General features: G+C 34.8%; 1 protein-coding gene across 1 annotated transcript; it reads right to left on the reverse strand.

Moving 5' to 3' along the window:
• Nucleotides 1-4639: 4639 nt before the first annotated feature.
• LOC131930990 (ARL14 effector protein-like) lies at nt 4640-7124 on the reverse strand. The gene is made up of 3 exons (XM_059287664.1): nt 6839-7124; nt 6215-6336; nt 4640-5580 (listed from the first exon to the last, which is right to left on the reverse strand). Exons 1-3 carry the CDS (start codon nt 7025-7027, stop codon nt 5364-5366), a joined length of 528 nt encoding a protein of 175 aa, XP_059143647.1. The 5' UTR covers nt 7028-7124; the 3' UTR covers nt 4640-5363.
• Between the last annotated feature and the right edge of the window lie 4843 nt (nt 7125-11967).

Genomic DNA, 11967 nt, shown 5'->3' on the forward strand with positions numbered 1-11967 from the left:
AGAACTAATCATATAGAAGCTATTCAGTCTTTATTCTAGCTGCTTTGTTCCCGAATAGAAAGCCATCAAGTAATTCTAGAGTCAGGCAGGAAGCCAGGATTGTCTCCCTGTATTTCCACCTCCATCCTTGATACAATTTATCACATTATGTTTCTCTATGTTATATGTGTTGCCTTACTTGAATTTTCTGTATTTATGTTGATATTCTGATTTTTTAAAAAAAAGAGTGTAGTAGGTAATAAGTATAACTGAATAGAGTGAATGATACTTCTTCTTTTTAACAAAATAAAAATGTACATTATAATTATTGTCCCGCCCTTCTAATTATAGGCCTACATGCTCTATTTCAGAAAAATCCCAACCCCTACCTAAACCAGATCAACATTTTACACAGACAGCCTTTTTGTGTATTCCCTTTCTCCTTGGGGGTCATCCATAAATGACGTCACGCTTTTTTTGACGATTTTTACCTCCCCCCCCCTCCCCTCCGTCACACGTCGTCACAAAAAGCCAGACCCCCCTAAAATGACGTCACACCTCAACCTACAACCCCCCCCCCCTCAAAATTGCAGATGATTTTTTTTTAAAACATCGATATTTTTCCAAAATCTTGTCTAAACTATTATAATTTATTAAAAACAGTTATCTAAAACGCGAAATAACGTCTAAAATTCGTTTTCTAACATTGCTTTTTTATAATGCAAAAATGTGACGTCGTAACATCTGAACCCCCCCCCCCCCCTCCCTCTCATCACACATCGTCACAAAATTACGGACCCCCCCCCCCTCCCCCCTACGAGTGTGACGTCATTTATGGATGACCCCTTACCGCCCCACACTCTCCCCTAAAAACCCAATTTCGCTGTGTTTTCGTTTACTTTCAGGAAGAACAGTTTGCTCGAGTAAACGTAATTAAAACTCCCCAACATCCTTAACAATATGTATGTATATGTATATTTATGTACGAAAGACAATAGGATAGTTGTAAATTGTAAACCTACACCAGTCCTCACATGTCGAATGATGAACAAAGTAATGTAACAGCGGACACCCTTGTGACAACGTTGAGGATCGCTGATAAAGATTAGAAAACTGAGACATAATAAAGAGAGAAAGACAAAAATGACACTGTTTATTTAATGTCTTTTTCGCCCTCAGATGTAAACTATTATAATTATATCCTGATTATTATTCTACCAGTAGATAAAATGTACTGTTATCATTACTGGCCATAATGGAACGCACCAGCTACATTCGTATTGAATTTGTTATACTACGTCTATGTCTTTCATCTTTAATTATAAATATTAAAATAAAAATTAATTAATTAATTAATACATCATAAATATTTAGATAAATAGCTACCTTGTTGTTTCTCATAACAGTTACTTCCCATTCTTAAATTTCAAAAGAATAAGAAACATAATCCATATTTTGTTATTACTAAATTTTAAACTGTATTTTATAAATGATTGGAAACATGCGGATTGTTTTTTTTTCTATATTATTTAACTAGTTTGTGCACAACTTCTATGGTGTGTAGTATTTAATATTTCATATTATTTTAAATTATGATTATTTCACTTTTTTTTATAAAACTGTAACCTTTAAATACTGTAGTTTTTATTTTGTAGACCAGCAAAACCTTAGCTTAATCAATGTTGCGGTGGTGCATGAAGTGCTGGTATAATTTTTTTCGTGAACAAATCACTTCAGAAATAAATAAATAATTACATTATTTCATTTTCAAAACTAAAAAAGTATTATACTGTAGAGAAAAACAATATCATGTTGAAAATAATATGAACAACATATGTCATAAAGGAAAGTGAACTATTGCCAATAACAAAAGAACATAAATAAGCTCCCAAATTCAACTTCTACCAACATTAATACCATGCATGTGTTTTGAAGTCCTAGATGTAACCGTTCTAATTATTACATTTCTTTTTATCTGTAACATACTGTATTCATATGTATTGTCTTCGGAGACTATCGTGTGTGAATGCTGGACACCTGGCCAACTTAAGTGAATGCGTGAGCGATCAGTCATTATATTTATATTTCATGATTTTTGTATATCGCTTACTGACTGGAGTGAGAGAATATGGGCTGTATAGAAGTTTGCTGAATGTGGTGTTCGGGAGCGACCATAGACAGAGGCGTAGCGAGGGGGGGGCGGGGACATATGTCCCCGGGCGCCGACCTTAGGGGGGGGGCACCAAATTGAAAGTTTGGGGGGGGGGTGCAAATGAAAAGTTCGAGTGGGGGTGCAAATCGAAAGTTTGAGGGGGTGCAAATGAAAAGTTCGAGGGGGGGGGGGGGGTGCAAATCGAAAGTTTGTCCCCGGGCGCCGGGAAGGGTCGCTACGCCTCTGACCATAGACGAATACGTATCGTGATTATGCCGAAAACCGTGTGAATGATGGTGTGCTCAAATGTATTTTTTAAACTATAAGCTATAACGCTTGCCCACAGTTTTTTTCTGCCATATTATATTTCATTGTGTATATGATGGCGATACACTGTTCATTCATAGATATTCTTCTCCTGTAAACAAAGTTGTCAAAATATGAAAAAAATAATAATAGCACTCACACAAATGATGTGTTGTTGTAACATGTTTTAATTAAAAATAAAAACTAAGAATTGTAAATTTTTTCAAATTTTGAATAAGCCCGTGTTGAGTATTAAGTTTATATATATATATATATATATATATATATATATATATATATATATATATATATATATATATATATATATATATATATGGGTCCCAAAACATTTTTTTGCGGGGTGGCCCTTTTTTCTAGTTCCGCCACTGCTGTATCCGATGGGCGTGCATCATCAATGTCACATTTTTGTTTTATATAAAAAAAAAGTAAAACAAGTACTAAGTAAGGTTCCCTTTTCTAACCTGATTTTCTTCCATTCATCTCTTCGATCCCGCAAATTTCAAGTGCCCCCTACCCCGGAGAAAAAAAGTCTGGAAGAAACCCAGCTCGGCATGTGTTATATACTAGGCCTAATGGCCTATACTGATTATGCACAATCCTGTATGCCATCTAAAGTAATCAATTATCTTAAGTTTAGAGTTTATTTTCGTCCGCCGCCCGATTAGACTAAATAGAAAAATATATAGAAAATATCCTACTTTAACTAATTAACTAGAGTCCACTCCCCCGGGAGTCCACATCCTGCACGTTCGTGCCCGCATCCGGGATTGGTTGTCTCAAAGAAACCAACCCTGATTGGCAGCACTAGTTCCTATAAATAAACATGTACCATAAAATATATGTTTAAAAACACACTAATGCGTTTAGCTACTTTTTAAACTAGAGAGACATCAATTTTACAGTATAGGCAACCAAAGGGGAGTAAGTATCATAAACAGATCAGATCCTGAAATTGCTCATCTTGGTAAAAATAACCTAGTCATTCAAAGAAAAATATTATAGTCCGTAACAATTAGCTGGGGAGGGGGAGGTGTTTAAGATCTTAAATGAGTACTAGAACACAAAGAAAAGACAGGTATATTTGCATATTATTGTTGGCAATAAGGTAGAAACACCTAGAAACACCCCCGTGTCTGAATCCAAGATATCAAGAAATACTTTCAACATATTGACAGAATATTGTTTTTGATTTCAGCTTTTAAAAAATATGAAATGGTTTTGATCAGTGTTTCTTCCAGACTTTTTTCTCCGGGGGGGGGGGGGGGGGGGGGCACTTGAAATTTTCGGGGGGGGGGGGGGCGCGGTAGACTTTCTTCGGGGGGGGGGGGGGCACTGTTAAAATTATATATTTTCTATATAAATTACATACATTTTATTTCGTTCGGGTAGATTTTTTTTGCCCCCCCCCCCCCCCCCCCCCCCCGAAGAGATGCCTGGAAGAAACTCTGGTTTTGATTCAATTTTTTTTATGGTCTAATAACAAGTTTACCAGTACAAGTGGCGTGGGTAGGGTTTTTTATACCCCATCACCACACCCCCATGGATCCCCAAAAACTGAAATTATCTCACATTAAGATACAGCTATGGGCAATGGTCTGTTAGGGTCACTTCACTTTAACAATGCAAATAGCACAACTTTATGTTTTTAAACTTGTGGACATATAATTATTATAATATGTGTGCGTGTTGTGTATTTAAACCCCTCTCCCACATGGCTAAATCCTGGTCAGTGTTACTGTCCAGTAGACATTCAAAAGAGCAACAGTACATGTATTTTTAATTCTACCCAGCAAATTAAATACACTGCATAACAAAGCTAAGTAGAGGCCTTATAGTTTAGTTAGAGACTTAAAAACATGAGTCAACTTGATGCTATATGAAATAGGTTGGATGATTTTGATCTGACCATACATTACACCAGAAGACTCATTAATTAATATATAATTCTGGCTATGAGTATTAACTTTACCTTCTTAACGCTTAAAACATAATTATTCCCCTTTTGTAAAAATAATCACATGAAATTCAAAGAAAACAGTACTAAAGAATAAACAAACACTCAAACAATAAAAAAATATAAACATATATTGATTTAAAAAACTGTGTTTTAAACCTTTTTACGTCCATTAACAGTTGACAAACAGGAAATTAGTAAAAAAAATTATTTTACACAGGCAAGGGTTTAAGAAAAACTGCATGTTTTAATTAATTAACACATGATAAAATTTACATTATGAATAATGATTAAGACAACAATTTTAAACACAAAAAAAAAACATATTAATTACATAAACTGTAACATGTTAAAATCAATTACTTGAAATATGATATTTACATATTTACACAAGATTGCAAAATTATGTTTTTCCGTATCAGTGAGGTGTAAAATGTCGAGATTTGTAAAAATCTCTATTTTTTTTTTGCACGATTACAAGACTTTCTCTATACTTCGTATATACGAGAAAGTAACAAGACCCTTTAAATTGTTTAACAAAACTATTAGGCTGGACAATTTTAAGTTGCTTTGGTTTGAACAACCAGCCTTAGATTGTGTTAAACACCACATGACTCAAACAGTTACTGGTGATATTCAGAACATCCTAGCCAGTTAAAGGGGGTATTATATTTTTTTTAACTGGCTTGGTGTGTTATTCTTACTTCAACAATTACAAATTAGTAGACCAACATTATTTTTTCTTAAACTTAAATGTAATTTAATAATATTCATATTGATTGCCAATGACATTTTAAATTTTCATTAAAGACATATTTTTGTTTGCCTTGTCCTAAATGGAAATTAAGCATCAGGTCCATAAATATAACAAAATTAATGTTATGCTTTCGCACGGCTGCCTATGATTTAAAAAAAAAATCTTTTATGAGGACTAAAAAGCAAATCAAAATCTCATGAAGGGAAATTATAAACAGTGCCCATGCCTTCCACCTCTATCATTTCTATAGTATATTTCCTATTGCAACGACAGTCTGTGCCACACTTTGGAGAGGTACAACGAGGACAGGGAAAATGGCAGCCAGGACAATCCTTTTCCAGACAATCACAGATGTCTATTGATGTCTCCAAGAAGACTCCTTTGTCGTCATACAGCTGATTTTTTCTTGACCTATGACCAAATCAAGCATGTATTTTTAACTTTAAAACTACTGTAGTGGATTAGTGAACGATTGAAGGCAACACTTTAAATTGATGAAATATAAAATAAAATTGTCAATTTAATAAACAATTTATAAATATTTTGTCACTATTTATTAGTATGTGAATCTTAATCAATAAAATCTGCCAAATATAATTTATCCACATCAGTGGCATCTATAGGTCAGGTGACACCTGGTGTAGTAAGCTGGAGTGTTGTCCCCCCCCCCCCCCCCCCCACCCATTTCTGCAACAACTAAATGTTTTATGTACAGTGACAGTAAAGGCAATGTGGTGTCACCATGTACCTAATGAGGTATAGAACTTTACAAGCTATTAAACTAACTAAAAAATTAGCTATATTATTTTTGGTGTCACCCTCTTGCATGGGTGACTCAGTAGAGTCTGCACACACAAACCCCTGCCCCCTACGCCCACTGCCAGTTCCAAATTCAACAAGTTATTCATCTGGGTCTGTACCTGGACTGAATTTTGAGCTACAAAATATTGACGGTTGGTTAGTATAGTAGCATGACTGTGTAAAAATATAGTCTGAGTTGATGTGGAAATTCAAAGTGAAGGAATGTAAAAATAACTTCACTCACTCTTTAGTGTAGAGGCGCCGATTCATTTTTCTCATTTCTCGTTTTGACTTTTCTGGATCAAAGTCTGCCATAAAAGTGCCATTCTGGTCCAAACTCAATTTTCTTAATTCATGTCTGGTCAACTAATTTAAAAAAAAAAATGTAATCATTGTAAATTACCAACAATGTTTACAAATTTGATATATTATTATTTACCTGCACCCAGGGCAGAAAAATGTTTTTACCTTTCTAAAATTGCTGCTATAACTGGGATGGATAACCAATATAATTCAACTTTAGAAGTAATTTAAAGAAATCGAACTTACTAATACACAATTAAGTGAAAGTAATTCTTTAAATTAATATCTATAAAGAAAAGCTGTTTCTATTGTTTAAATTTTTTTTATTCTAAAAGAAAATTAGAGATAATGCACATTTTTATGTAACATAAATGAAGTGTTACAATGGTTTATCATTTTGTCATATGGGGTGGGATGGTGGTCAAGAGCTTTTTTTTGTTTAATTTTTTTTAACACAACTGCTACTTGTTTTGTGTTTACTTTCCCACCAAAGATCTGCAGAAAAATATCCTAATTAATGTAAAGTAAAGCCTGCATGATGCCTAAAACATGTGATAACACCTACTTCCTCAGGAGCTGTTGATTCATTCCCAGCTGTGCTTGTACTGTTAATGTCTAATCCCAATTTGGAGCTTCGAAAAGATGGCTCATTTTCGGCTGAATCACTAGATTCACTGTCATGAATGGCTATCACTTGTGCATCATTTAGTGAAGATTTACTGCTGCTGTTGGAGTTTGACTTTTCATAATCCATTTTTGAAAGAATAAATGTCAAGCATTCACCAACAATGGATTATAAGCTGTCTTACAATCACGAACTGAAATTTAAAAAGAAATGTAATGTATGTGTGGTGCCTAAGTAAAGTTGTTAAATTTGTTAAGGAACATTTTTATGTAATTGTAGGCCTGAATAAAATAATTATTAGGCCTAAAGTAAAATTTAAAATAATTAAAAAAAGGTAAATTGAGAATTAAATATGCAAACCCAAAATCAAAATTGTAAAATTAGAATATAGGCCTTACTGTAGACTATAGACCTAAGAAAAATCATTAAATTAAAAACAGATCTAGAATCTATTCTATAGGCCTATATATAATATATATATATATATATATATATATATATGTTACGGTCAAAGCCCGAAGTGCGGCCAAACCCCGGATTGGCCGGCCAATGCGCGGATTGGCCAGCTCTCTTGGCCAAAGCCCGAAGAACTTAGAACTAAGATCGTATTTCGTACATTGGCCGGCCAATGCGCGCACTGGCCGGGACGTACTGGCCAAAGTCCGAAGTGCTTAAACTTGACAGCGTATTTTGTACATTGGCCGGCCAATGCGCGCACTGGCCGGGATGTCCTGGCCAATGTTCTATCTAGACTAAGTTGTGATCGCGTTTTCATTATTCTGGGTGTGGTTTCATTGTGAGTAACGTATTGTTTAGCTCTTGTTTGTATAGCATCCATAAGGATGGAAAAAGAGCTCAAGAGAAAGTACAAAAATATCACCAAAGAAATCATTACTATGTATCTTCGGTTGTGCAAGCCTTGTCAGACAAAATTGTCTAAACCCAAGAAAGTTCTTGTTTCCAAACCTTTGATATTTAAAGAATTTAAAGAGATGCCAAGTAGATCTTATTGATATGCAAAGTAACCCAGAAGGCAAATACAAGTTTATACTCAGTTACCAGGATCATTTAACCAAGTTCATATTGTTGCGAGCTTTGGAAACCAAAAGAGCAGAAAAAGTTGCTTACCAGCTGCTGGATATCTTCACGACTATTGGTGCCCCAAGTGTGCTTCAATCCGATAATGGAAGATAATTTGTGAATCAAGTTATTTCTGAACTAAAGAACATGTGGCCTGAACTTAAACTAGTATACGGAAAACCAAGGCATAGCCAAAGCCAAGGTTCAGTCGAACGTGCCAACCTAGATGTTCAAAATATGATGATGACATGGATGCAAACAAATGAATCAGCTCATTGGACTGAGAGTCTCAAATTCATTCAATTTATGAAAAATCGTTCTTTTCATCAAGGAATCCAACAATCATCATACTAAGCCTTGTTTGGATGCAAAGCAAAAGTGGGACTTAGCACTTCAAATCTACCAAGAGAGGCTCTCAATAAAATAGTTACTGAGGAAGATCTTGAGAACATTGAACAAGAAATGGAGGTTGCCATTAATGCAACGACATCCTCAACTAACACATCTGCTGCCAGACCAGTTGCATGACAATAATGTGGCCAACAGATTCTGTATAGTTTGTGAAAAACCTTGTAGTGCAGCTCATTCTTGTGGATCCTGTGGCAACGATGTCCATGCTATTTGTGGAGTACCCAATGAAGCAGACGAAGGGTACGGAGGGAACATTACCTGCAGATTGTGTCACAACAAACAAGACATCATGGAACACAGGTCAGCAGCTCATACTGGCTTGCAAAATCAAGGTGCTAAGATGCTTAAAACATCAAATACAAAATTTAAAGATGGTGAAGTGGGTGACAATGTACGCAGTTGTCATGAGCGTCGAGGGCGGTTTCTACAAATTAGGAACGGAACATGGTGTTCTAAAACAACTGTATGCTAGAAGTGAGTTTTCAATTCTTCACGAAAAACTGCTCTTATTGTCGTCAGTTGGCACTGAGGAAAAATCACTACGAACCATTGCATCTTCACAATCATTGACTGGGGGCCAAGGCTACACTCGCTGCAATTGCACAACCAAGTGCACAACACATCGCTGCAAGTGTAAAAATAACAAGCTGCTATGTAATTCTAAATGCCATAAAAGTTCAACTTGTTCTAACAAATGATCCTTACGCCATTAAAAAACCCAAAATCTGCTCATGATTTTCTAATTCGGACTTTGGCCGGTCGTCCTTAGCCAGATGATCTTCTAATTAAGACTTTGGCCGGTCCACCATGGCCAGTCCGCGGACTGGCCGGCCAAAGGCCGAAATCAAGAGCTATTTCAGACTTTGGCCGGTCCACCATGGCCAGTCTGCGGATTGGCCGGCCAAAGGCCGAAATCAAGCAAAGTTTCGGACTTTGACCGACCTATGGGAGGCGATATTGGCCAATGCGCAGATTGGCCGGCCAATCCTAGCATTGGCCGACTTCGGGCTTTGACCGTAACATATATATAAATATATATATATATATATATATGCCCTATATATATTTATATATATATATACAGATACTATCTCTAATATATCTATTAGATAGATATAGATAGATATAGATATATACAGCCATATAGGCCTATTTATATTTAGGCCCTATACTATATATTTTAAAAAATATATATACGCCTATATATAGGCCCTCTACTCTATATATATATATGGCATGGGCCTATATGTAATTTTTTTCATTTTTTATCATTTTAGGTGGCCCTACGTAAAATCGGCAGAGACTAGTAATGTGAAAAAAGGTGACTCATTAAATTACTAAATTTTAGTAATTATTTCACATTTTTAGGAAGATTTTATCTTTTTAAATTACAAAAATGTTTCAAAGTTTCATTCGTGTACCTGTTTTGAAACAATTGTATTAAAACTTTTCAAAAGGGCCTAATAAATAATAAAGACTACTCTAGAGTACTCTAGAGACTAGGCATTAACTAAACTAATTAGTAATTACTCTTACTATTACTAGATCTATGTATTATGTAAACTACTTACAACTTATTAGATCTACCTAGTCCTACATCTACACCCGAAGACGTCCTAAGAAAGAATTAAGACAAGTTCTGGCCTAAATAAGTCTAAATTCAAATAATTTAGTAAATTACAAAATTAGTAGGCCTAAATTCCTGAATGAAAAATATGTGCATTTATTATAACTATTAACACAGTATGACATATGGGTAATCTATCGTTTTAGGTACGTTAAATCGTCCAAGGCTAGTAATGTCCGAAAAAGTTACCTCATTGTCAAGGCTTTAATAGAAGTATATTGTGAAATATTTGTGTCAAATATTATAGATAAATGAATAATAAACCTAAATCAATGGCTAAATATATCAATATATGCAAGAAATTAACTTTAAACAGCAGTGTTTGCGAGCAGGATTTGCTATATACTATATAAAAAGAGGCCATCTGTAAGTTATAGTGGCTTCCCCTGGATATTGCGCTATAACTCTACTATAAGTTTACAATAAAAAAAAATAAACAAGATGGCTGCTATAGTAAATGAGCATGGTTGCATCTGTTGGAAACATCGCTAGTCTTCATTCATTACTGAAAATTTCTAATTCAATTGTTTAAAAACAGGTACATAAATGAAACAAGGAAACATTTTTGTATTTTTCAAAACATAAATCCTCCTCAAAATGTCTATTAAATGTGAAATAATTATTAAAATTTAAGGAGTCACCTGTTTTTCACATTACTAGTCTACTACTAGATCTAGATCTAGAGTCGCGGGCGATTTTACTTTTACTCTTTTACGTACCTAAAACGATAGATTACCGACGTATAATATGAGTATGCCTTTATTACTTCATCATTCATATCAATTTAATCAATTATCATTCCTTTTATATAAAATTAAAAATTCAGCTTGCGATTGGCCTCACTCTCACTAAGTCACTAACCTAACTCTACCTACTTACTCGTAGATTCTACTCCTCTACCAACTGTCCGCGGCATAGGCCGGCATATCGGCCTAACACTACACTAAACACTTCACTACAGGCCTAACTTATCATAAAATCTAGTTATTCGGTTAATATTTTAACAGGTTGGCTAAAGTAGCTAATTTAGAATAGATTTATGGCATGGAAACTAGAATTTATATCTTTAAAAATCTCAAGCCCAAGACGCCTAAGAACTAAGAAGATTTAGTTATTTTAGGAGGCACTATCGTAACGCATTTCGAAAGTAGAAATAAGTAAAGTCTCATTCCCGAAACAGACCGAAACAAAAATAAAACGCATTAGGCCTAGATTATATTAAGATCTATTCTATCTCTAAAAACCTATACGCCTTTCTATACGAGTATATACTAATATAGATCTAGATATTCTATATCTAATAACAAGCTTTTCAAATGCACTAAAAAAGAAACATTTATTATCTTTAGCTATAATATTTACTAGTATTATATTTATGTAATAAACAATGACCGATGTAGTGTAGGTTACGATGAGAGGGCTGGTATTTCAATTATTCTGGCTGCGGTTTCATGTATTCCTCGACTCGTGTTTGCGTACGTTCAAATGTAGAAAAGATAACTGGTGTGGAAAAAACTAGATCTACGTTCTTTGGTAATTTGAATACAAAACTGCAAGAAAAATCAAATAATTGTTAATTCTCAGTAAAGGCAAGTCAGTGTGCTTTTTAGAGGAAATTAAATAAACAGGCTAAAGCATCGCAGACAAATTTGACTATCGACGACAAAAACATATAACGTTAGTCGTTAGTGAAGTTAAAAGGCGAAGAAAAAAATTACTCTACAAAAGAGCGGACGAAGCTTCTTACCGGCTGTTGGATGTCTCCACAAACATTGGTGGCACAATGCGCGCTTCAACAAAAAGAAATGCGTTGTTTTCATTGAGGAGTTCAGCGGTTGCCATTTGAAGTTTTTGTTTGGCAAAGGTTGGTCGGTCTTAATACTTCAAATCTACCCAGAGCGTTTGTTGATAAGTTAGTTACTGAGGAAGATGTTTAGAACCTTGAACAAAA

Source organism: Physella acuta, unplaced genomic scaffold (assembly GCF_028476545.2).
Source record: "Physella acuta isolate Inbredline_101_S28 unplaced genomic scaffold, ASM2847654v3 ptg001872l, whole genome shotgun sequence".
Classification (NCBI taxonomy): domain Eukaryota; kingdom Metazoa; phylum Mollusca; class Gastropoda; family Physidae; genus Physella; species Physella acuta.